Consider the following 26,988-nt stretch of genomic DNA (forward strand, 5'->3'; position numbering starts at 1 on the left):
TGGCTCCTCCCCAGCAGCACATGTAAATCGGCATATACATATATATATGTGTATATAGGTATATACATATATATAACCTCTGTGGACCGTGCTAATCCGCAGTGGCTGTAGATCACAGCTGGAAAACTTCATGATTTCATATATTTTCTTCTTGAACAGGCGCGAGTAGCACCGACGTAGACTGGACCACGCTGGGGACGCGGCTTGGTCGTCGCACCGGTCTAGCAGCGTAAGCACGATCTTACTGGTAGCGGGTCGCTACCAAAACTGTCCAGTATAATTTCTTGTAAGCGGCGCAAAACCTCGGTACAAGGACCTAGGACGGGAGAACAAGAGTTTTTCATTGCATGCGACACAAAGATGCCGCCGTGATAGGGCTTGGGCAAATCATCCGTAAACTGCGTTTAGTATGTGCTTTTGCTCTTCGCACTATGCACACATTTGCGGGCATACAGGCTATCCCGGGTCCGTATACGCCCGTGATGTCAGCGCACGCATGCACGTCTGCTAGTATGTTTGCACAATGAGACAGTTCTTTCAGACTGTTGATGACAACTACAAAATACCGACTTTCGCAGGTGGTATGTGGCCGCCAGAGCCGCGCGTCCCCCTTTGCTGTTTCCAGTATACAGTTGGCCTCTGGACACATGATTTTCAAGTAATTCGCTGACATCCCCTTGCTTGAGCCTTCCGGGAGCGCTTTTGATGCATTTTATATGCGCAGGTCTCGCTGCAGTCATGTCTGGGAGTTTCCAAAGAAACGTCCACGTAGATTTTGCGTACATTGAAATTCTGTTGCCGTGCATCGCGTCCCATCCTGTTACGATATGCTGTTTTCTGTCGTTGTGCACCGTGAGACATGTCTCTATACGTTGGTGGTGAGGTAATTGCACATGTCTCCGTATCGCGATATGTATACCCACCCACTGTATTTCTTTCGTTGCAGCTCCTGCGCGGCACCTGCGCTGAAGACGCGGATGATGAACTTTACGCAGAAGAACATCCTGGCTTGGAAAGGACGGCGGCTTGGCGCCGCGACACAACCGTTTGAAAAGAAAGCGGCAGAAAGCGCGCAAGCGAAAGTGGACGTGGTGAAAGGCGTGCTTCAATAGCACACCGTCCAGTGGTGGGGGAGCCGCGCTGTTTGGCAAGCTGCACAGTCTCCAGTTAGATCAAACAAACCTGCGGAGATTTGCCTGCTGCTGCGACATGGCGCATCCAGGGTCTGTCGTATACACCCTTCATCTATTTGTGATGGCTATGAGTTCGACATTATGTTCATGCTGCGCTCTACCTGAATCTGTAATTCCCGTGTCCATTGTTGTCCGCAACGATGCATATGCAACAACTTGGCGCTTGCATTGATGCCAGTGAGGTGGACGGCCACTTCACCGTATGCGGCGACGGCATCTGCCGTCACAGTATCAGAGAGTGTCAGCGAAAGTTTGCAAAAAGCGCAGCCGTGCGCTGTCACTATCAAGATGAGAGCAACGACCATGCAGTGTCCTAGACTGTGACAGCAAAAACGTTTGAGGCAGCCACTTCGGGAGCCCTCGTTCACAATTCCGCTAAGAGTTCAGCCAGCTGCGTTCAGTATAAAGTAGACACACATATTATGAGATGTCTGTCTCGATCCGTCTTTTCATTCGTGCATGTGAGAACATTTCCCTGAGAAACTTTAGGAACGGCTTGGCAATCAAGTGTTGAAAAGTGCCAGAAGCGAGCGGCCGCCAGGTCTTAGCTGTGGACGGAGACTGCAAGCGAGCCACGCAGGTCGAGCAAAAACGTGGCACCCTACCCTGCAGCGGCACTTGTCCGTTAGTAAAGCTAGCACGGAAATCAGGAATGAGCGTTCCGTATTGCGGTAGCCTCAGAGAAGCTGCCGCGCGCCGTTTGCGTTGCGGTGGCCGCCTGCGCCGACCTACAGTTAGGCAACGGTCGGAAAAGTACGTGCTCAAGTTCAGATTTCACTTACATACAGCAGGAGCTCACCAGGCACTCAAGGGGTCCGACTCGAAATGGTTCTTTGCACTAGAAAGGCTATAGCGATTTCACAGCCCCATTGTTGGGGTACCGCTGCAACTTCCCTTGCAGCTTTCTTGAAGCAAATCTGCCTCCGGCCAAGCCAAATGCTGGAGCAGCAGGGCATTCACAGTACACTGTATTCAAGGTTCTCCTGAAGAAAGAAGTGCAAGTGCCCTACCGCTCCTCTCACTGTGCGCTGAGGGCGTGGAGATTTGTTAAAGATGAAACGCTAGTTTCAATCACTCGGAAGGTTTCGACGTCTATGAGGTGCCCCTTGGCCACGCAAGGCGACTTACCATCGAGAGCGCCGCAACTGCTCGAGCGTCTATTCAAAGACTGTATGGGTTGCAGGACCCCCACCTTCGGAGCACCCCCGCCTTTATTCTGCATGTCCTGTTCTCTTCCCTATCGTACGTATGTGAACCCCGGGAGACCGGCTTTTCTTGCGTGTCGCCTTCGTGTGAGGGCGCGCGTACTGCAGTCTGCTATATGATGAAAGTATACCTGCAGCACAGGGATTTCCCTTCGTGAGGAACAGTCGCCGGTATCATCACACAAAGACACAGGGGGATCTTCGATGCATTAGAAGACATTCCACAAAAAGGGTCAGCCGTTCTCACTGGAAGGCAGGTCGGTGAGGCCCTCCAAACGATAAAACGGTAATGCCGCTGGAATTTTCTATACAAATCCAGCGCAGTATTTACTGTCGCTTGCAGTTCCACAGGCAAGGAACAGTGTATTTCGAGAGTTTTCTCTATATCGAAAGAGTTCACTCTTCAAAACTGTTTCACCTTCACCTCAAACTTCATCCCTGCTTTTCGTAGGCGGTCGACTAGTACAAGGCCGACTCCTGATGCAGGGGTGCAAACGCCACACAAATCGAAGCAGTCATCTACGTGCAAAGCTATGGCTAATCCTGTCTCGACAAGCATTTTCCCAGTCTCTTTGTATCCAGGGTCTCCAGATGCAGACCCCATGGTAACAGTTATAACCGTCTCCCGGTCATGGCAGTGGGGCGGTCCATAATACCGACGCTCACGTGCATTCTCAGCCTCCTCTTCGTCATCTGTAGGTACGCAGCACACGGCCGTCCTGTTCTCATCCGTTGGATACACCCTGCCCACAGTTTTTATTTGAAAGTGTCCTTTGTCAAGAAATTGTCGCGGTGGACCCTCGCCTGCAATAAAAGTGCCGCCCACACACGTGGCAACCAAGCCGGAGATGTCTTCTCAAAAGGGAGTGCGCGCTTGACTCAGGCGGCTTTCTATGCTTGCTGAAGGCGCACCGCTCTCGAGATGGTGGTTGCACCTCTTGAGCAAAATGAAACAATGCCTCAGTACAATGTGCCGATGGAGTTTTCTGAACCTTCTAAATGCGGATAGACAAGAAACTTTCACAAGTAAATCGTAGTGCAGAGGTTGCCCATTTGTCAAGGAGGAGCCGCAAAGCACACGGTCCAAAAGTCTCAAATTCCCCGTGTAGCTTCGGCGGTAAGCTGTCTTGAACCGAGATTATCGCTCCCTTGCTAGTCGTATGAGATGGGCCGGCAAGTAGCTAGTTTGCACGTTCTTAGGCCTGACGCACGGAATCTTAGTTGCGAGAGAGCTGCCGGTTGTCATAAAGGTGGAAATTCTACTTGACTGCCTGCATCAGCTTCATCATCAGAGTGACGCTTCTGGGGGTTGCCGGCTGCAGAGACTGCCACTAGAAAGCGCGCCGCAGGGATTTCCCAGCATTAGAACGTAAAGCCTCTTTCGAGGTTTTCCACGGAGTATAAGCTGGAAACAAACGTGCAGGCAGTGGGAAGGCTCCGCATGTATCGTGTTTTCCGGTGGCAGTTATGCCGAGGCAGCAGATCACAACTGTTTGGAGGTTACGCATGATTATACGCTTGACTGGAAGAACACAAATTACAGCTACCTTGCCTAGGAATGTCTTTCGCAAGCACCGCTGCGAGAGTAACCTGTGTACATCCTGTACGAAATCGATAAGTGGCAGATGTTTTGAGCGGGCTGGACGGTCAGTCTGCACCGAATGTGTAAGCCAGTGTGGAGGCAAGCTCCCGAGTCTTGTTGACATTGCCAAAAGTACCTGGCTGATCTTACTCTATGAACGATCGCTCGACCGTGACACACTCCCGAGCATCTATATCGTAGTCACAGACACGGTCGCTAAGTGGAAGGCACAGTGTGCAAATAAGTAGTTATTCATGAGCTTGTGAGCTAAGACATCGAGTGCCCGCATCGTGTAGGCGCATAAGGGGCACGCGGTGTAGTAGAAAAGAAAGACGTATTTGCACAGTATATGAAGCACCAAGCCTCAGCACCGTCGAGCACCACGCTTCTATTGAAGCCCTTCTCAAATTTGCGGAGGCTATGAGCTAGACCTACGGATATGCCGTAGTATAGTGGTAGTGTCGTGCGCGGCGCGGCACAAAGCCTTGCCTTACCGAGGTTGGCAGATCTAGAAAGTGTTGCGGCGGATGTTCATGTTCTCGTCAGTGTCCTAGCTCTGCGTTTGATGTGCACGCAAGAAACCTTCTCGGATTTGGAGAATCTAGCTGGCTATATATCCTATAGCGGCTGCATCAGTGTGTTACAATAGCACTATGGGTAGAGGTCACATCAATAATCCTGCAGGCTGAGACACGTAGTGAGCGCCCAGTGACAAGCTGTATAGGGCGAAGCACTTGATCACCACACATATGTCAGACGCTATCGCCGGATCTTGCACAATGCCTCTATCTCTACGGCAAGCGTACACGTATATGCAGGCGCCACGCGTTGCCGAGCGTATCTAAGCCATAACTGGGCTGTGTACATTAATCTGGCAAGTTGGGGTGCACTACTGAGGAATTGTTGCGCGTTGGGAGGAGTCCAGGCAGGGAACAGCACTAGGATTCAGATCTAGAATGTCTAAGCAGATCTAGCGCCGCTTCTGAAGTCTGCGCCACCTGTCGTCTCCCCAGACAAACCTGTGAGGTACCATGCGAGCGCGAATGGTGTCCCCACTTTCTCCGTTGTGGCCGCCTTGCACAATGCGGAAAGACGGGGCTGGCGCATGGGCATATGGGGGCACAAGTATGGAGGCACTCCTTACTCTACACATCCTCGTCATCCTGAATCCCTGGTACATCACATACAATTGTGTGCGTCGGCCCCTTGTAGCCACGCCTGCAGGTAACCATTTCAGTGAGTCTTTCGCCAGGCGGCATACATGCAGGAGCCTGCGACTGAATACCTGGTATTCTGTATCTCCTGCACTTTTCTGCCATTGCATATTAGTTCTCCCTCTCTGCAGACGCTGAATATGTGTCTTTACATACGTGGGTGATGCTCGTGATTGGTTTGCAAGCGTCTATATGTGTATGTGTGTTAGTGTGTTTGTCTTTGTGTCATTTGGTTACTTATAATGTGCGCTTTTGCTCAAGATCTTGCTCTACAAGTAATTTACTCCTATCGTGGACATGGGCACGGGTTAAACAGACATTTACCTGGGCGCGGAAAGATGTGCAAGGCTGTAAGTGCTGCGCGGCAGATTGAGGACGTGACGAGGAACATGAGGACAAAAGTGACGAGAGAAACAACCGACGCGGTCAGCATGTCGTATCCAAGCGCTACACACTCGCTGTAGCGAAAGAAAGATGGATTCCGCCACAATGCTGAAGAACTGCCCTTGACCGATGCAGCTCTGCGTCGTGCGCAGGCAGCAGGAGGATCAGGAATAACGTATGGAGGAGGGACAGGCGTGGCGAGAACAGCAGCGTTTCGTGTTGGAGCAGAAGTCGCAGTAGGCCGCTCTTCGGAATGCATAGGCTTGCGGAGAAGAGGAGAGGCATTTGGGTGATCCCACGTAGCAGAGGTCAGAACAAGAGGCGAGAAGTACGCCGACCTCTCAGAGCAAGGGGAAGGTGGAGATCGAGCGAGAGAACGGTGTCTGCGACGGTGACAGAATGTGGAGGAAAGCGAAGGAGAATTCTGAAAAGAGGGCGAGTTGGAAACGGGGGAAACAACGTAAGTCCTAGAAGAACTGCCTTTGGGGGACGAAGAAAAAGCAGCGTTGGAGGATGAGGTATCGTGGGAGAAGAGCGAAGCTGCGGGTGAAACACTAAGAAGAGGTGATGTGCTACGACAAGGTGAAGAATACTCAAAACACGGTGTTTGCCCGCTCTTCCTCCCTCGTTGTACTGCCGCTGCACGCCGAACTCGTCCTTTGTCAGTAGCTCCTGATGCCTTCTGAGCAGGCGATGGGAGGTCTAGCTGGAGACCGGGTTGTTCGTAGAGGCCCAGTAGAACGGATGAGAAGCTACGCAGGCGAGCAAACAAGGGACAGCACCAAACACATGGCGCAGTGTCTGATGCACAACAGTATCTGCAATGACTACGTCTGTGTGAGTTATAAGGCGAAACGGCGCCGCCTACACGTGAGTGTATAACGAGGCGGTAAGGCGCACGTTCTCCTTGCAATCGAACCATCCGAGTGACACTCGACACAATTACGAAGACCAAAAGACGATATCCCATGGGGATCTGCGCTCCTTCTCACGGATGCGCATTCGGCAAGTTCAGCTGCTCCAGCACAACCATCTGAGAAAACATTCACACTTACGGCACCTCTAGGTAAGCACAGCGTGTGCACAGGGATGACTCCGGCGTAAAGATTTCCGTGAACGATGATGCCAATTGTGCTCGCTGGCGCTGCCACCGTCCTTTTTGAGTTAGAGATGTACATGAGCTCCACCATTAGCTAGAGGAAAAAACATTCCAGAAAAGGTACTGACAAGACAGGCACGGTACTGCAGCACTGATCCATTGTTTGCATGTATGTGAATCAGGTACAGCCGTGAGTCTGGGGCAAAGCAGCAGCTCTGACGTAGAGCCTAAGCACCTTCCTGTGCTGTTCGGCCTCGGCGAATCGTGACATTGACGCCCCTCTGCAGCAGCAGGAGGCACGGGGACCTCTTTAGAATGCTCGGAGAAAAACATTACTATCTATGAATGCGCTCAGGTCCACGCCGGTCACTACCACCACTACTTCTGCTATTACTGCGATTACCGCTAGCCCAGAGCCGCTCGAAGTGCAAGTGAAAATGGCCACAAGGCGGTTGTGCTCCTACGTATACTACAGCTACTCTGAAACACTGAGCCTAGCACTCTAATGTTGGCAATTTAGTAGAAGTGCACACTGACTCGTGAGAGGCACAACTTGGACCACAGGGGATGAAAGCCGCAGAGTTGAGCGCACTCTGTGCAAGTCTGCACAGAAGAAGTCCTACGGGGCTTTACAGAAGACAGAAGCAATTCTTGGTCACGATGCGACTGCTGTAATGCAGCGTAGTAACGCCGTCTCCTTCCCTCCTGAAGGCATCTACTAACACACCCCTTCTTAGGTAAATACATACTCACGATTCAGCTACGAAAATGTACTCTGTCTCGCGCTCCACATGTGTACCTGTGCACCGACGCATCTACGTCAGGGGGAACCTGACTCGTGTTAAATATTCACATGTTTAGCCTGTCCATGGAACTTTCGAGAATTGTGGATGCGTGCGAACATACATCTATACAAAAGGCATCGTAGACTCATGCATGCTATTTAGGGACATATACTCACCTGAGAGGCACGTAGTGTCGCTTTAAGGCTCTGCGTATTCAACGTGCGCTGTCCAGCAAAACCGAAGTAGCAGTGAAAGAGGAACGCTTACCGAACAACGTTTTCATTTAGAGGCGCCAAAAAGTTGTAGGCGCAGTAGCCGAAGTCTTCGTCGTGCTTCGCCAGAAATCTACGCGTAAAAGCAAAAACAGGCGTCCTCCACTATTCATACTTGTCACAGTCCGCTATGCATACCTATAACACATGTATCGCATTGCGTACTGAAAGACAAGACAGTGCAGAAATCGTGAAAGTCCTCTAAAACCTATATATACACACAACGTTAGACATCACGAACGCTGCCGATATCTCGAAGTTGCCTACAAACAAATGACGCTGCTATCCAGGTCGCCCGCCAGCTGGACACTGAATCTCCAACCTTTTCTGTATCGTTTCACCAGCCTACATGAAGCATGCGCGTCGATCCGTGACCACTTTGTCCCAGATTGCTGAATCGCTGGCAAGAAGAAGTCGAACAACCGGATGCTGGAATCAGTGAGCGAACATGGCATACATACGTACTTGCGTATGTAATTGAGTGTATAGCGACTACCAGCTTATAGGGCATATTTCTAGGTGTTAGTAGCTGTGAAAACGTCTGGACAGGGACAGGCACACGTCCGCGTTCTGAACATACGCACGCAGTTGGTGGTTTGAAAAACCTTCCTGTAAATCAGTACCCTATGATGTCTGCATGGGCAGCCGAGGAAACGAGAGGCCGGCAACTGGTCGTGCACCGCTACTACCACGTAATGTAAAGTCTTGCGGCCGTGGTGCCCTCAAATTTGCCTCTTGCCCCCTGCGTTTTATTCGTCTCCGCATAGAGACGCGTAGTTACCTCCGCCCAAAGACCGCCACATGAAACGCAGAGACTGGTTATGGGCCACTGCGCCAACATTCAGCACACGTGTTGGATTGTTCGCACGCGGCGCACGTGCGTGGACGCCCTCTTTATACACAAACACGCTTAGACGTCTGTTTCTACCAGGCACGGGAATTTTTAAAAGCCGACTTCGACTGTGCCGATGACCCTGTGCACTCCAGAGCCACTTCTGAAGCTTCTGTTATTTTGCAGGAATTTCTGTCGCGCATCGACGTGTTCCTCAGAGACTGCACGACATCACTTGTTTCAATGCGCAAGTCTACGTAGACCGCTTCTCCACTGTAGTGCTTCAGTGCACATCTCAACTGCAGATTCGCGCAATTATCTTAGCTCGTCACGTCATAGTGCGGAAGGCATGTATGCATGGAAGTTCTTTGCTGTTTTTAAGTGCCTAGTGGGCTTCAACAACCTCTCGTAAAGTGCTCTACAGGTGCATACAGAAGCAAAGCACGCCGTCGCAAGAGCGAGCCACTCTGGACCGCAGACAGATGCATAGCCCAGCGTGAGTCTCCAAGTGAGCTCTAACGCGGTGCGGTTTTGATAGACGTCGAACATCGGAGAAATTCACTCACATGATGAGGAGCCTCACACCGTGCGAAACTTACATCTGCGGCCTGGTGTACGGGAGGAGCTCCTCTTCAGATGGGGGATTAGGGCTGGCGTACTTGACCAGAAAGAACGGGTCAAAGACAGCACCTTCTTCGAATATGCGTCCGAGTCCCATCACGGAGCCGCCTGAAAAGCCCCCAAAGCAGTCCGTCACCGCTGTCCTAATCTGCGTAAAAACAGTAAAAGTAGTCTTATATTGAAAGGTCCCATAAAATCTCGTTGTGACCATCCGCAGTACTAGATTGCACTATGATGCTGGCTCAAGGTGTACACCAAGCATGATTGTCAACTGCGATTCTAGCTATGCAAGCAGTCGCAGAGGTGCGGATTGTCTCATTTCGCCAAGACTGGCCGGTGCAGGATGTCCATTACAGTGCTGCGTACACCTCAGCCGTCCCGCAGAGGTCGGGACGCGCAAGTGTCTACGTGTAAGATGGAAGATTTCTTTTTTGTGCCGGGTCTGCAGTCCTGCACCCCGTTAATGTGCGCCGTTAGGTTTGACATGCGCACACATATACGTGCGTTCTAGCAGGAAAGCGTCTTAATTTGATAACTGTGAACAAGTGCGATCAGTTCAGCACCGCCCCAAGAGCATTCAATCGGAGACAATAAAGTGCGCTTCGCTCAAGGGTCCGCTGGCACGGGCACAAGTGGCTATCAAGAGCAAAATTTCGAGGCGGCGCACACGCGAGCACTGAAAGTGCAGGACTGATGGTGAGGGCAGCATGGCTGTCGAGATCGGTCTATCTCTTTGGGAAGACCCAGTATTGCTGCGCTATGAGTGTAGCGGGTTCACCACTTGTGGCAACGGGGCTCTTTTAAATGGAATTCACGACGTAATACACAGTTAAGTGAGTGCGTAGGAGCAGCAGCAGTATTGTAAGTAGAAGTGACGCGAACGGTTGCAACAGTATCAATACCATCGTAATAGTAGTAGTAGTGGTGAGTTGAGTTCAGTCACGTCTGCTCAGACAACATACCAAAGCAAACACATGTGACGATGATGTAGTGTTCACTGAGGAGGGTCTGCCTCCTGTCCTTTTCTATCTGCTTGTGTACACCTTAATGCACCCTTTATATAGGATTGGGGCTGTCAGAAGGACAGCAAGATGACGATCCCCTTGCAGCACGCCAAACGAAGGTGTACTTAGTGTGTATTGACGGATGTGTCACGCAGTAGTGTTTTTGTGCGGCTTCTAAGGTAATCACGATACGGCCTGATACACGGGGGTGCACACACTGTTAACACCAGCTTCTTCACCTCGAGACGCCCTTTTAGCGCGGCATCTGCGCTAACTTACGCAGGCAATTACAGTGGTGGCGAGCTGTGCTCAAACACCCGGAGGCTACCGTCCGTCATTGCCCCGCATAATGCCAGATGCAGATGGACAGGCGATGATCTCTACTACAGGCAATGAGGACAGCTTTGACGACTCTGCTCGAGAGTGGACTAGCACAATAGGAGCCTGTACTTGCATTTCTGCATCTGTGCAAACACCAGCAAGAACAGGCTTGCTTGTACCGGTTCTTCGGACCTTCACATAAATGGCCGTTATACATACACGTCGGCACAGACTGTTTCAGACATTTCCTCGGATCTATCCTACGGGGCAGCGACGACATTGCAAGTCTACCCTGCCTCTTCCATAGGATGGCATTCCCCTTCTCCTGCATTATCTTCGGTGTTCTGACCTTGTGACAGGGAATCCCCCGCATCCGCAGGGCCTCGCGCTGCGTCATGAGAACTGTCAGGTCACTTGGCAATGAGCCGGCACCGCAGAAAAATATTAATTTCAGCTTCCTCTCCGCGGCTGCCGCGCTGTACTTGGTGGCCATGTCCGCCACGTACGACACCTCTTCAAGCCGTGTAGATGGCGAAGGAAGGAGCAGGGGACACAGCAAAACGGAACAAATACAAGCTAATAGACAGCGTCCCAGGAGGCGCCGGAAGCAGCGAAGAAAGAAACATTCTGTTCCCGTACGTTTTCACGCGATGAACGAAGGCGGACCGTGGAAAAATGCGCAACATCTGGAGTGCACAGAGCCAGAAAATTCGTTTCTGTTCAGCCGATGGAGGACGTCAACGGTACAGGTGTGACGGGAGGAATAAACCCAGCTAAAGAAAAGCACGGCTCTACTGTAATGCAGTTTAGAACAGATAAGAAAGAGCGACTAGCACAGGGGACCTACATCCATGTATACAACATAGAAGTTCACTCGAGGGGCGGCACAGGAAGACCAACCACTCCTTGTAGACTCACTTTCTCAGAGGCTCTGTGTCTATCTGAGGAAACAAGTAGCTGTCATTCGTTGCTGACGCAATCGGAATCACGCTGTTTACACCGAAGAAAAATGTTAATGGAGGTGCAGCTGGCACTACGGTCAGAAGAAACTACACTGTAGGAACGCCTTTCTCTCACTTAAGGATGTCGTGAGTTGTCAGAGGGTCTCCGCTCGTACTAGAATTTCCGCAGGGATACCGATGAGTCGTGCACGCAGCCATTTGAGAAAACACCTGCATACATTGCTGTTTTGCGTCTCAGCGACGTTTGTGGTCTTTCTGCTTTGTATGTCTACACATACATGTTCAACTGTGATGGATGAACACGTCTTCACTGATGCAAATGCACATCGCCCTACACCACACGGCAGTATATATATATATATGTATATATGTAGCTGACAGATGATGTCTACCACAGCCAGTTGCCGTGTCGCGTACGTATAAAAAATATAAATATATCTGTATAGCTGACAGATGATGTCTACCACAGCCAGTTGCCGTGTCGCGTGCGTATAAAAAATATAAATATATCTGTATAGCTGACAGATGATGTCTATCGCAGCCAGTTGCCGTGTCGCGTAGGGAGATGGTCTCGGCGACTTCGGCAACTTTCGTGTGTAGTCTTGACTAATAGTCTGAAAACGCTGCGTGCAGCGGCCCCTGCGAGGCCGCCTGGGCGCCCGCGCAAAAGCTACCTTTGCAGGGGTGAATTCATTGTAATTGTTTGTACGGCGAACGTTTGATACAAATGGGTGTGTACGATTTCCTCTCCGAGCAAAGCTTTTTGTTCATGTATGTTGCCTCATGTGTCTACGTATCACGAGACAGAACGCTCTTCGAGCTTCCTTCCAAGCCTGCATATGATGAAGCACGCCACCAATCAGGCACGTATGCTGTGCATGCGTGTTTTTCTACGGACCGCTGACAGGATGCACACAACAGAACCTGCAGTGTTGGAGCTTGTTGGCGCTCGGAACGGGTCTTTAGGGTCTCTGTAACGTTTTTTTTTTCGCAGATGTTTTCTGATCGACATTGCCGAAAGTACTGCTGTGTTTAGAAGCTGCACTTGTCTTCAAAACAGCTGGCATGTCTGCTCGTGTAAGAAGGCAGAGGTTGTCGCTTCCAGGTGCTCTGATGTGTTTACCTGCAGTGATATCGCAGTAATGAGTGCGTGCGGCTATGCAGGCTTTGACAATGGCTTCGCCGCAGATCCTGTAGGGACCACATGTGCTTAAAACGACTCTGCCTCTACTGCAGAGTCTCTCCAATGCTTCCTGATCAGCCGGATTGACTGCAATCAAGTCGATACGCATGCAGTGTCTTCCCAACCGTTCCGCTAGTTGGTGCCGCAGATGTCGTAGTTTTGCGATCGACCGGCCTGCAAGTGCAAATTTGATTCTTTCTCGCGCCGATGCTGCGTTTAGAGGAACAGCCTCAAGGCAGCTGGCTGACACCGACGATGAGGGCGAACGCCGTGCCCAATCACACGAGAAAAAGCGGCAGGCTTTAGGTCGCTGAAAATAAGATCGCTCGTGTTTCTCCTCCCTTCTTTCTACCGTGTGAGACGCCTGCGCTTGAAAGGCATCCTGGCGAGGTCTCACGGCTTGGCTATCCTTATGTTCGGCGACAGATTTTGCCTTCTTTTGTTCTGCCAACATGCCGTCGCCATTCGCGGCAGCTTTGTCATGTGTGCGTTGGTATGTGGCCGTAAAATGGAAGCTTCCTGAACGAAGGCTTCCGTCATTACTTCCGGCGTACCCTCCTTGCTCTTCGGGCTCTGACGGCGCTCTTCTTTCTTCCGAGCTTTCTGCTTGACTTTGTGGCTCCTCTTCATGCCCACTTGTTTCATACATGCTATCTTCACGTTCGCTTCTCCATTCGTCATCCCCCTCACCGCTGCCGTCTGCAGCTTGCTGTCCTTTCATACTGTTGGCTATGCGCTTCCTATACACTTGTGGAGTGCCACCTCGGTATTCCTTAACTTCAGATTGCTCAGCCATGGTCTCTTCGAGGTCGCCTTTTCCGCTATTTTCGTCACGCCTCTGCTCCTCGTTTCGCTCACTTGCAGTGCGCGTACCCTCCGCAGCGCCCCCTGTGCAAAAGTAATCGGACGGAGCAGCGCGGCCCTCTCTCGCATGTCTAGCGCCTCTAGGGAATGGCCTGACAGTACAGGTTTCCTGAGTCGAAATCTCACCATTTTCATAACCAGCAGTCGGGCTCCCAGAATCGCGTTCGCCTCTCCAGTGCAAGTTACTGCTGGTATACAGAGTCGACGGCATATTTGTCCCATACGCGGGACCGTAGTTTCCTGCTTCTCCAGAATTTGCTCGGCCGACGGCATTCGTCCTCGCAGTCGCCTGAGGTGGCGCACTACCTCCTTGCGCAGAGGTTCGCCCTTTTCCAGGCACAAAAGGGACCGATCTGCAGGTTGTACCTCGTGGTGGTTTGCGCACAGAAGCGACAGATCGAGCTTTCCCCGCTACTACTCGATCAGCGTGAGAGAAAGGCCTGGGACCACCAAGCAGGTTTTCAAACCCAAAATTTTGAGCGCTAGCAGTTGAGGTTCCACGTATGGGAGGCGTGACATCTGGCTCATGTTCACCGGGAGTCAATCCTGAAGGGAGAAACCCCGATGCTGGAGCGGACTTAGCGACGGGTTCGTCAGTGGAGGCTTTATGGATTCCTACTGCCCCCTCAGGTAGCGGGCACGCTGGGGGAAATGCCTCGCTTTTGAACCAATAGTGCGGATGCTCTTCGTGTTCCATATAGTAGTGTGCGAGGTACTCCGCTGCAAACCTGTTTGCAGGAACGGATAGCAGCACGCACAGTCGTACAACGTCGTATTACCATCATGGTTGGCGCTGCCCGGATAGAAGTTGCTTCGCCAGAAAAAGTAGTGGTACAGCAGCAGCTCTCTTCGCGTGCGACTGCACGCGTGTGCGTATGCAGGAAAAGAACTCTACGTGGAAGAGGACAGACCTAGAGGCGTGCGCCTTTTGTGAAGCATACCTATTACGGAGATGAAGAGAAAATCACACGATTCGTTCGCTCGCCACTATCCGTGACGCATACGCAGCATCGGCTCATGTCAAATACTAGGGCCAGTGGCCTGTAGAGTACTTTTCGAATCTTGTCAGTAGTGCGGCCCAGGCACACAGTACCTTTCTGATGTCTACCTGCTTGCTCTAAAGCGTTCGCCCCATTACTTAAAGTACGAACATGAATAGCAAAAGCTGGTGTAACTGCGAATCGCCTCTCAGGCCGCTCACGTCAGTATAAGGGACGATACCTTCAGGTGCACGTTACAGTATCCTTCCTTCTTTTTCCACGTTGGAGGCAGACAAACACCAGTGAGAAAGCACAGTGTCAGCACAAGCTAGAGCGGTGCTCGCCTGTAACTCGCCTAGATATCGGTACTCCACTCCCCGCAATCCACAGCACCGGAAGCAGGTACATGTATGTGACCACACCGCCAAGAAGACACGAGAAAACACGTCAACAAGGGCTGACAGAAGCGTTCACTGGGCAACCACACCGCTGTAGACACCCCATCCTTCCAAAGCAGCACCGCACATGCCACAGACCTCATAAAAACCTCCATGTGAATAGCTACAACTTGCTCGATCTGAGTGATCGGCACCTTCAGTCCGCCGCTGACACGCTCCCCCTCATTTACACAAAATCCCAAAAAACGAGAGCTGAACGAGAGCTGAAAAAAGACTCCGCACGTACAGAGTCTGCAGAATTTCCTGAGTAAACCGCGCGCAACACAGACAAGACCAGACCGTCGCCTCTGTACAGCGAGCAGTGAGGTCTTGTCCTGACTTCGTCTAAAAGGTGATACATGGAGACCGAGGAAGCTTTTTGCCTTTTCGCTGATATTTGGCGTCCAGGACAAGGAGGCTGTCTGCTAAGGCGCATGCTTTGCTGTAAATAAGCAAAGTCAAATCCTGTTGGTTTCCTGGGTGTAAGGGCACGCTTTTACTCGATTTGTGCACGCTCATCTCACCGTCCTGCGAAGCCTGTGGCTCCCCAAAGAATCACGTGATATTCTCGTCCTTCATCAAGAAAATACTTGCCGCGTTCAGCTTCGTTGGAGTCTATCTTTCCTGTGGCGCTGTGTTCATGCGGGCAACGGCCCCCCTGAATAGCGCGTTTCCTCATGCCCCTATGAGATACTCCTTCATCAAGCGGTACCATCCTGGCGTCTGCGAAGCCGGCTCGAGTAAAAAGGGGAGAGACTCAGAAGAGCAGAGTCAGCAACGGAGCAAGTCCTTTGCGGATCCATCAAAAGTTACAAGCTCTCGTGTTAACGCAGTCGCAGATTGCGCCAATCATCGAACATTACCAGGATTGCCTCACTGGCGACTTGCAGAGTTTTCCCACAAAGCCCGTGGGTTCTGTTGGTGAGGCGTGCTACCAAGGCCTGGCGTTTCTTTTTTTTTGTAGTGACGACCCAGTTGCCGTTCATCAATGGAATAGCCTCTTTCGACGAGAGCAGCTGTGTTGTGGCGTTCTCAAGGGGTACCCGCGTGTAGTCACGGCCAAAACATTCTGGAATTAGGTTCACATTTGATGACAGTAGAATTCACAGTACAAGGGGGGACTGATGACATCCGCCGCATCGTCAAAATCCATCATGTTTGCCGTGCCGCACGCTTGATCTGAAGGAGGATCTCGTCATAAAGATACACGTTTATAAGGAAAGAGATGCTAATACCGCAACTTTCAGGCGATGGCGGCTGCCTGTGCGACAATAATGTCCATATTAGAGAAAAGCCACGTGTGTGTTAATCACATGAAGATGCGGCGAGTGGCGAATAACAGAGCTCTGGGCATAGGTGCCTTGTGCCTATGCCGTTTTAGCGCTGTGCTATTGGAGTTTCAGTTTGCACTCGCAAATCAGCAGAAATCTTTGCTAGCATCAGTCGCCAAAATACGCATCTGGCCTCGCCGAAAAGCTCAGAGGTCGTTCGCTGAGTATTTGCTCTTAATCACTTCTCTACTGCATTCTCTAGCATCATTACATACACAACTGATTATATATAAATAGGTAACCAGCTGAAGGGCAGCTAAAGAATGTCAATGCGTTCCATGCGTACACGTCCTGCATGTCGATTGCTTAATAAAAGAGGGCGTGTGCCGCGGAAGGGCGCACTCCTGTTGCTACAGCATGGAGTGGCCAAAAATCGACCGACTACTCACGTACAGCTGAAGAAAACTATACTGCCAGCGTCAGTTACAATTAGGAGAAGGAAGTACTTTGCTGCTCAGGCGCAGTGTATGTGTGTGTGGCTCGAAGCCGCGCGCAGAGGGCTGGAAGTGCAGTACGGGCTGGGCTGAAAATTATTCCTCACCCAGTTTCCCCCCAGTGTCAGTTTCGTGTACATCCGATCCCAAGGACCTGATCCGATGTCTTGGACAAGAGGAAATCAGGGTCAAATCTCGATTCTGCTGAGACCGAGTAGTAAGAGGGAGACCTGTAAGTTCGGAACTATCTTGACGGCAACAGCATACTGGCTGCCGACACTCAGCTGCCACAAGCGGCACTGACGCGACTCCCGATACGACCTGCGAAGTAGAACGCTAATGTTTTCATCTACAGCAGATTCCGCAACGACGTGCTGTTTCTTAGCCCATGTGCAATATACAAATACCTTATGTGTGTATAGGTACATATGAGTACGCGGTCAACAAAACTAGTTGTACCCTTCCCCGAAGTTTAGGTCTTTAGAAAGCCCCTGAACGCCCATGGAAGAAGAATGTGCCTGTCTCTCGGATTTCCGTGCTATCGTTCCGGCTTGCGAGGACATCAAAAACACTACAATGCTGATATGAACACGGAAGGAAAGAGAACGAGTACGCAACATTCGTGACCATATCGGTCAGGTAATAGTCACACCTACTACAAGGTTTTGTATTCGTCCCGAGACTTGAACACGGAGTGCACCAAAGCTGTTTTTCGGCTTTTTCGTTGAGGGCGAGGAACGCTCCACTTACACTCGCTTGTTACATCGGTCAGGACTGATTACCATTCGACACACCGTCTAAATTCGAGGCCTCGCGCAGCTGTGAGTGATACGTTGAAAAGGTATAGTGTAGCGGTAATGCATGACGGAAAGTACAAGGGATCAATTGTGCTTTTTCCATTTCCATGCTTCATCGGCGTGAGATAGTACTTCAGGCCGTTACCCGCACATGGCGCACAGCTGTGTGAAGACCTACATGCTGCTCGGCAAACATTTTTTAGCAGTACAGCGAAATACGCTCAAGCGCGGGCTCTCTTCGCATGCACTTCTCGAGCGCAGCCATGGGGCACGTTTGCATCTCATCCCCAAATGTAAAATAGGAGTCTGAGCAGACTCCGCGCACGAGCACGCTACAGTGGCGTCATTCCAGGTGGCATCAAAGCAGCGTATCAACACCGCGACGTATATCACGCGCATATGCCTTCTTAGGCAACCAGATAAATTTGATTGCGTTGAGACCCTCAACTACCTTCTTTCGGGTGAGCCTCCGGTGCACTAGACAGCTCTGCAGCTCTCCAGCCTGCAGCAGGCCCAACGACTGCGTAGAGCATCAAGGCAGAACTTGTGGGGGGTCTGCCAGTTGGCGGTCATCACAAGCTTCGTTCCAAAGGAAACACTTGCCTGCCACCACGAAATCTCAGATAATCTGGGGCGGGGACAAGCTTCCCTTTCGGTTGCAAAAAGGACAAAAGCGACTCGTACACGAAATCTCAAATGTGTCGCTCCAACAAAATGAGCGACTCTGCTGTGACCAGTGTATGTAGTACTAGTGGTCTCAGGCGTATGTACCTTCGTCAGCTAACCAGAGATCGGATTAGTTTGGCGTCATTCTTCGTTCGATGAAGGCATGAGAAGTAATCCTACACACCTGTTTAGTGGAACCAGTGCGCAGAGGGCGTATCCCTACAGACGTCTGTGGTTGCAAACCTAATACCTACGTTTGACTGCTTATCGATGAAGAACGCGCCAGTTTTCCTCCTTTCGGGGCCGCGGAAACGCAGAGAGGAAGCCTTTCTAATAGTAAGCCTGAGCACTCCGGTGAGGGCTGAGAATGCTACGCATAACCAGGTTCTGCGAAGTGTATGGCGAACAATTTGTTCCGGAAGCCGGGAAGTTAAATAGAAGTTTTAGACAGCACGAACAATCACTAGGGAGGAGAAGACAAATCCTGCTATGGTGCTCTGCGCTGCTGATGGAAGTGAAGGAAAAGCGATGATTAGTAAACTGCGTGTGTGCAACTTTCCGCGCATCTTCCCACGCCTTGTCTGCCGCAAGTGATGATGCCTATACACCCTAGTTGGTGACCTGAGGGCTGTCTCAGACCATCTAGTGACAACCAGGAATGGGGACCACAGGAATGCCAGGTGCTTTGCAAGGCCTAGCGGACGCGCTAGTGAACTGCAGCAACACCGTTCGACGCGCAAGTGTATGTAGCCTATACATGACGTTCGCGCGTATTTATCGTACTAGCTCGTCTCTGCCCGCCCTTTACAGTCCTGTACTACACTCGCTGCCGTAGAAGTCAGAAAAAAGGCGTTATCTGTCGTCTTTGTATGATAGCAAAGAAGCTAGGTTCTTAGGAAGATATCCAGCAAGACATGCTTTTTTGACATTTTACTCCTGTTATTCAACGCACACTGGCATGTCGGAGCTGCGCCGCGCGCCTCATCGCGCGGTACCGCTTCTGAGAAACTCGCATACAACCCTACACCGACACATTTGCACCTAACCATCTCTTGATGAAGCACACCACCAATCTTGCCTCATAGCAACACAGCCATCAGCATGGCCTCGTAGCCAACTTCATCCGGCGCACAATCTATTAGTGTGCGGCCTCAAATATCCTCCCTCTAGTTGCCTAAAACCACTGTTTCCTCGTATGAGAAAACTCCCTGTAACTTCGTCCCCTCCATTTCCTATTTCGCGACCTACGTGTGTGCCCTTTCAGCTCAAGGCACCGCGGCGAATCCGCCCTTCCGACTACGTCTTAACATGCTCGTCTCCCGCCACATGGAAACGGTACCTCTAAAGAATGGTGCTCTTTAGCACATGCGAGAGAAATGCTGATTTCCAGATCTTCGACAAAGTCCTGCGTAGAAGCGTCATCAGGTTGGCAGCAGCGGCCGCCGCCCTGCAGTCACCCACGAGGTATGCGTAAGATTTCGCGTCTAGCTCGCAGTTCATTTGCAACTCACATGCATCTTCGTCCCTGAGTGTGCAGCGACACACCACTAAGTTTCGCGCCTCAATCGATGTAAGCGACACCGCGTATACAGGCTGCCTGCGTATACCTAGGGCTCCCCGTAAGGTATATTTTGGGGGGGGTCCCCGTAAAAGACGAAAAAGGGCCTGCGGCACGGTTGCAGCGGCGTCAAGGAACCGTCACTTAGGGGACCGCAAGTAGCGTGTAACGGTCTACGATTGAGAAGCTCCCGCATCAGCGACAAGCGCACCGGCACTCTCATGTCAGCACCTGATACGCACAGCACCTCTGAAAAGACACGTGAACATGCAATAACGGCATCGAGATACGCACGCTCGGGTGGACACACAAAGCAATCGATTGGAAGGGTAATGCGGTATCCATACAGACGTTTGTGTGGATATGCAAAGCTAAAAACGGAGTTTTTTTGACACAAAAGGCTTCAGTATGAGGAAGAATGGTTGACTGCCTGTGCCCAGTGAAGTAGTGCACTACAGTAACAACCAGCACATGGAAACCTCAGCGCACGGCCGAAAAAAGCTGTGCAGAGGAGGAGAAAGTGGCAGTGATATGTGACCTGACCAGCTCAGAGTGGAGCAGGGACATCCACATTACATTGCTGTTGAAATGTTTCTTACATGTTCGAGACGCTCCGTTACGGTGGGAGCCGCGTCCACCGTATCCAAGCGTACCAGGATGCGTATGTGGGCACAGCGCAAGCCTTTCTACCTTGCGTAAGCTAGCGCATGCTGCCGACGAAGAAACGCAATCGTTAGCGAGCTCTACCATTATACTTCTTCCCCGCGTGAATCAGTCTAGAATCTAAATGCACTCCACGCTTTTGGACAAGCATGGTAGAGCAGACGAACGGCAGTGTTAGACTACAGGTTCATCTGATGCGCTTTTCCCCATTCTGCGCGCCGTGGCGCCGACACACGTACGTCTTTCGGATGCACGCCGCCAGATGGTGATACTAACTTGGTCTAGACTTACAGATCTTCTCTCTCAACCTCTAATATGTCCACGCTTTCCCGGCGTCTTTCTCCCGCGTTCCTTGGTCTTCGACAGGACCACTTTTAATCGGTCCTCCTGCCGATAGGCTGGACTTGACTCGCGCTTTTCTTCCTCAGTAATGCTCAGTTGCTCCACGGCTCCTCCTGCACTAATGCTACTTACTGTAGCAGTCACAGCAACAGCTTCGATGGTGTCAGGGTTCGAAGTACATTCGGTACTGGTAGTAACACAGTGGCCTCCAATTGTAGGGCGGTCGCTTTGGAGATGCACAGTAAGGGCGGTGCATCGCTTTCTGCGAATAAGACAAGCGGGAAACACAGGAAGTACAGGTGTTTACAGAATCGAAGTGAGAACAGTACCACCATTTCTCATATGCAAGACACGGAGTGCTTGAAATGGACACTTAGTTGCATATGTAGGGAGGCCATCAAGGTCGTGCTCTGGAATGCGTCGTAGTGTGCAAAAGCCTCCAGAAAGTCCTTATGTAGGGACAAGTACTCGGAAGCGAGTCGGAAGCAAAAAGATAGTGATTCTCTGAGCGCGTCGCACTGAGGTCTACTCGTGAGGAGAGCGAAGCAATCCAAGAAAACGTCAAGAAGATAGCGCCTTTACAATCAACGGCCAGCGTGTTCTTCAGGGCATTCACGAGGAAGAGTGCCCTCTTGTTTCTTTACAAACAGCTGTTTGTCAAAGCGTGCTAAGAAACACAGAGGATATACAGCATTACTTCTTATGATAGTTGACTTCCGTACTGTCGCGGTCTCATGTTTTGCGAAACGGACGCAAGTCCACCTCGTAGAAAGAGCATCTTCTATCATACGCAGCTCGTCTGACGGGACCACTACCCGGTCAGAAGCTTGCTCGTCGTCTAATGCAAGGGCTTGCCATACCCACTCTCAAATTAGGGGCAACCGAAACCCCTCACACACAAACCTATGGGAGGCCCTAGGCATATTAGGAGATTCCGTATGTGTGCGTCCATACCACGGTGGACTTCTCCCTTCAAACAAACGACAGTATGCAGCATATATATTCGAAACGGCTAGGCTCTATAAGTGACTGAAAACGTCGAACACGGGAAACCGGCATGTAACCGAATGAGAGTTGTGATCTGATCAGACGGTTTTATTACTGCTCCGCAAACAGCAACGCGGCAGTCATCCATGGTTGGCTGCTAGACCTGTAAGAACAACTTTCCAAAAAACCAACAGAGGGGGGCAGGAGTATGCACCATCGCCTTCGCAAGTGATTCGATATGCAAACGTACTTTGACTCCGCAATATCAGCATCAGAGAGCTGTTCTCGTTTTGTGGTCTGCGGCAGCTCTGACAACTCAGTCTCCAGCAGCATATTCTCGTCGTCATCCTTCATTCGTACCGCTGTGCTGCCTTCCTGCTGCCGCTCCATATCAGCAGCCGACAGCACCATTATACCTGCACCATCACTCACCCGAGTACAACAGCAGCGGACAAGCGTTATTTAGCAAGTAGACTCCCGCCAGCCGCATACACCCACCCATGACGTCTGAAGCCAGGAGCATCAAGAGATAGGCGCAGTGTACCAAGCAATACACTGATGCGCACTCATGAATACACTGCACCTGAAAGAGACTCAACAGTCTTGCATACATTTGCTCACGGCCACCCCACTAGTCATAGCCTCGTCGAAGGCTTTGCTTTGCTTTAACTTCTCCGTGGTTCGTAAACTCCACTTCTGACGCGCCCAGAGGATATCCCAGGAAAAGAAACACCATACTCATATATACGTATACATATACGTATAAATACATCTATTTGTACCGTGGCTTGCTACAAGAGGAGCTACGTATAGCCGTGTACTGCTAATAACCCATAGAATTACTGTAAGCGGAATGCCTCGTTGCAGGGAGCCTGCCCATTGAGACGTGAAAGCATCCCAATGCACGGTGTGCTCCGGCACTCACGCGTAAAGAGGAAGTCAGAAAATAAGCGACGAGCACGCTACCGTCCTCCTGCAGCAGTGTTGACCGCTCTCCTCTAATGGGGCGGGAGTGGGGTGAAAAAGTACGAAACCCATACTTTCTTTTAGCTCGCCACACTATGCCGACGCACGCCAAAGGCGTTGTTCGTTGCGATGTAAGCTTTCTATCTTTACTAGAACGGCTTTCGCACGTGTACATGTGGACTACTTAGTGCTGTGTACACACATGCCCGTCTCTGCCCTATGTATCCACGCGACAATACAAAACACATCCGAAAAAGACTCGTAGTCGCGACTTTGAGAATTTACGAGGGCAAACACAGAATCCTCCGCTTCCGCTCTCATAAGAGATGGATTAATGAGAAACACATTGGACCGTGTGTGTTTACCAGTACCTGCACTTCCTCGCCGTAAGACTTACATACATTGATTCATATCAATGTATATGTATGCGTACGTCTCCATTCGTAGACCTACCACTGACGATTGAGAGCGCGCCACCCGCGAATACGAAGAAGTCAGTTTGACTTAGCTCCAGCATATGAACAAATATAGAGACCTCTCCCAAACAGCTGCAGATGATGAGGATGCTCATTGTTGTAGGCACCTGCATCATCAGCACACAAATGCTACACGGTCCTCAGTACATACCTAGGACACTGCGTTTTGTACATCCTTTCGCACCCACATACGAACGTGTGCGCAAGTACGTACATAAAAATGCTGGCCCGCCTCGGCTTGCCTCTACCCGAACAAGCATGCAATACGTCTCCTTTTTGATAATGGCCCCATTCTGAAGCACATGTACACCCCTTTAATAGCCCACGTATGTAGTACTGATGTCTACTGTAGAAAAGTATATGTGGGACTTTGCTAGTGCGAATAATGCGTATGCTGCTATAGGAGACAAGACACCGCCGTGCCTCATGCCCGACTGCTCCACCAACAAACTCTTTCCTCGACCATCAAAGACAAACCGAAGCCTCCACGGTCACCAAGCAAGAGCAGTAATCGCTTGTTGGTACATGCCCTGGGCTCATAGAAGAGGTGTATGTGTGCACGCTCGAAAGATTGTGTGTAGTGTGTGTGTATCAGAGTGGCGAGTGTATGCACATATGCACGAGAATACAATCTGCCTTACATAAACACACACGTGGCAACGGCAGTCACTATGTGGAGAGCATAGGACTAGTTCGTTTTATTGAGGTAATGTGGTTACCCCGGGTTGAGCTGGCGTCGTAGCTCCAAGCAGTGCCTTGTTAACGTGATGTCAGTATGGCACTCACTGTCGCTTCTGCGGGCCTATAACGTGTGCGCATCGGTGTACGGCCTTGCGCAAAAGGCCCTTCACAGAGTTCACATAGACAGCGGCTCGACACGGCAGTACGTAAGTTTGAACTTGAAAAGTATGAGTGAGTGGCTGATTTTAAAGTATCATGGCCGGATATGCCTGCCTCTAGCTAGTCTTTGCGCGCCTACTGGTGTAGGCACATACACGACTCCGCTCACTCATACGGATGACGCGTCGCACATACACATATACACACGCAGATTTTCAGAACAGTGGGTGGTTATTGAGTAGTGTCGCGTGTTCGCATCCATAAACACAAGCAATACAGCTATACGTATACTATTTCAGCTTGACAGGCCATTCACAACGGCCACAGATATAGAGCGTCTCACACACGCGACACTGGTGATACTCTCATAAACTGTTTCTTTCAAGTTATGTCAGCCTCGCCTGATCGCGGACACCCCGTAACGACAGTGGTCTACGCAGCGATGATCGCTGAAACGCACGCGTAGTTACTGCAAATCTAGCAGCACCCTGAGCATCCCTTTGTCGCTACTGTCGCTGAGCGGATTTGCACAGCATATATATAATATGTACTTAATTTCACATGTTTATGTATGCATGACTTTCAAGACAGAAACATCGAAGTGCATCTTTATGTATCTACATACGTGAAAGTAGTAGTAGTAGTCGCAGCTTACGCTCTAGTGCGGAAGTTACGCCAGCGCCACACGCAGTCGCTGGATACTTGAGTCGTGGCAGGAGCAAGAGAAGAGACCTACGGACTGGCGGTGGGGTTTGCCCGGAATCACTAGAATACACTAGAATATGCGAAAAATTGCTAACAGCAGGGGGCTGACCACCACCCTAGTCTCTCTTCAGAACCTAGCAGTAGCAGCAGTAGCAAGAGCTGCGGCACTTCATGCTTACCACGTACAGTGCCTCGTAACGTGAGAGGCCGAGATTGAGAAAAACAAGCTGACCGACAGCCATAAGGCCCAGCAACAGCAGCAAGAGGAGAAACTTTGGGTGAAACAACGCCGCAAACGATTCCGTATGCCACACCTGCGTCCAACAGCACATGAGCAAAACCACTGACAAAGCAGCTGAAGCTACCAGATGTGCTCCTATTCCTATACGACGGTTAAAACGCTGCACTATACGTATACACGAACGTATCCCGCCGGGCGGTTCACATTTGAGGAGGACCTAACTGTAGGTCTGAATGACGGTAGGGCAGTCCACGACAGCCACTGCGGACCCCAGTCCAACATCCCGTAGTCAGCTGATTTAGAGCGTTCAGTTACACTGGAGAGATCCCTCACAGTAGGCCTCCTCGCTCGAAAGCTACCTCAACTCCATTGGCGGGCGGCATCATGTGGTAGGAGCATTCGTCATGAACAATCCACGGGAGGCTGCAGCTATTAACTTGTGCTTTGTCCTCACGGCTTTCGAGACAGTCGCTGGAAGACTGCGAGCAGCAGAGTGTCCACGTATGCTGCACACAACTGAGTCGGTGCCTTGGCTGCAACCGAGACGGATACGTGCCCGAGGAATCACCTTTCCGTCTTTCTCTGTGCGAACGGCTATGTCTAGCTCGATACAAAGATGGGAGCGTTGCTCGCGCATGTCTTGCCCGGAGCACACTCTGCGCAAGCCTCGTTCAACGTGTCACACGCCGGCGGAGGGGCACGTCTTTCCCGTCCTGTTATCACCGCGCCATCCCTACGGTCGAGCAATACTGCAATGTGGAGACCCTCCTGTTCATTAGTTACTGCATAAATTCAAAAAATAAATAGTAGCATGTGTTACATGTATCCGGACTAGAGCCATCAGAGTACGGACTCCTGTGGATACGGGAGCCCCATCAATCCGCACCAATACTATTGCCCGGCCCAGGTTTCTACTTGAGACTGCGGTGTAATGGGCGTAAATTTTTTGCGCCTCTTACACAGAGAAGGCGCCCGTCTATACCTCTCTTTCATACATCTACACTTTATTGTGTACAACTACACGTGCACAATGCGGCTGCTGCTTCTGCTGCTACTGAGATCCAGGCCACATCACTTCTGGTCGACTCACGGGAAATAAAGGCACAGAGCCTTTATAACATCTTGCACATCTTTTTATTTTGAAATGGGGTCAGTCTTCGCATTTCTCACATGCTCGTACACAATGTATACCACACTCCTGCTTGGTTGCATCATTGCGATGTACGTCCGTAAGTAACTAAGTAGAGTTTCACATGCGTATACAACATATCTCACACATATTCATAGACAGAATTACACATACGCAACCTTAATGGAAGTAATCAAACCCACTGCCAGTACATATGTGTATGTACGTATACGCATCAGTAGGTGGTTATGTATGCAGAAATTCATATGCGTCTACATCACATCTCGCAAATATCCATACAGATACTGACATATATACAACCTTTAGAGAAGAGACAATACCAGTTGCAAATACATATGTATATACATACATATATATATGCACCACTAGATAGTTATTTATGTAGTGGAGCACTGCTGCGTGTGAGGCTTACGTCCATAACATGCTCCATCATAATATTGGTGTTACCCCCCGCATGCGCCACTCGCTGCAGCGATGCAGAAGCGACGTAAGGCTCCAGGGACGTGAACTTGTAACGCAGCAGGTAGATACGCTTCCCACGCATCACACACGTGTTTATTATCACTTTGCAGACCATGTGTGTGCTGCTGCTGATGCTGCTGCAGGAGCTGTGGGTCGTACACTTGACGAGCTCGTGAAATGCAACCGCTTGTCACCAGGGCTTGACGCGCAGGGGAAGACTCGCCAGACGCATTTCTTGGCAGCGTCTCCGCTTTCTCTTTTGGCGATGAGACGTCAGAACCTTTAACAGAAGTGCCGCTGGAACAGTGCATACATTGCGGACTCCTACATACAATTGCCGATTGTACTCTCTCCTGCTGCTGCCTGACTACTGCTGACGTAGCTGTTGCAGGAAAAACTTCATACGGCGTGTTACGGACAAGTGGTTTCGTA

At 50.7% G+C, this 26,988-nt stretch overlaps 1 protein-coding gene across 1 annotated transcript; it reads right to left on the reverse strand.

The window, feature by feature from the left end:
• Nucleotides 1-2,801: 2,801 nt before the first annotated feature.
• Nucleotides 2,802-22,127, reverse strand: LOC131479416 (uncharacterized). Its single transcript, XM_058659926.1, has 11 exons — nt 21,967-22,127; nt 20,862-20,991; nt 14,280-14,412; nt 13,746-13,874; nt 13,348-13,545; nt 10,862-11,025; nt 9,166-9,335; nt 7,730-7,807; nt 6,226-6,330; nt 5,519-5,715; nt 2,802-3,202 (listed from the first exon to the last, which is right to left on the reverse strand). Exons 1-11 carry the CDS (start codon nt 22,125-22,127, stop codon nt 2,802-2,804), a joined length of 1,866 nt encoding a protein of 621 aa, XP_058515909.1.
• Nucleotides 22,128-26,988: the final 4,861 nt, after the last annotated feature.

The sequence above is a fragment of the Ochotona princeps genome, unplaced genomic scaffold (genome assembly GCF_030435755.1).
Source record: "Ochotona princeps isolate mOchPri1 unplaced genomic scaffold, mOchPri1.hap1 HAP1_SCAFFOLD_1442, whole genome shotgun sequence".
Classification (NCBI taxonomy): domain Eukaryota; kingdom Metazoa; phylum Chordata; class Mammalia; order Lagomorpha; family Ochotonidae; genus Ochotona; species Ochotona princeps.

Excerpts from the sequence above, each read along its gene's own strand:
- LOC131479416 (XM_058659926.1), bottom strand. The coding sequence starts at position 22,127 with ATGGTGCTGTCGGCTGCTGATATGGAGCGGCAGCAGGAAGGCAGCACA. Across the intron at positions 20,992-21,966 it reads GCTGATATTGCGGAGTCAAA|AAAGCGATGCACCGCCCTTA; the intron begins GTACGTTTGCAT and ends TCTTATTCGCAG. Across the intron at positions 13,875-14,279 it reads TAATACGACGTTGTACGACT|ATCGGTCCCTTTTGTGCCTG; the intron begins GTGCGTGCTGCT and ends TACAACCTGCAG.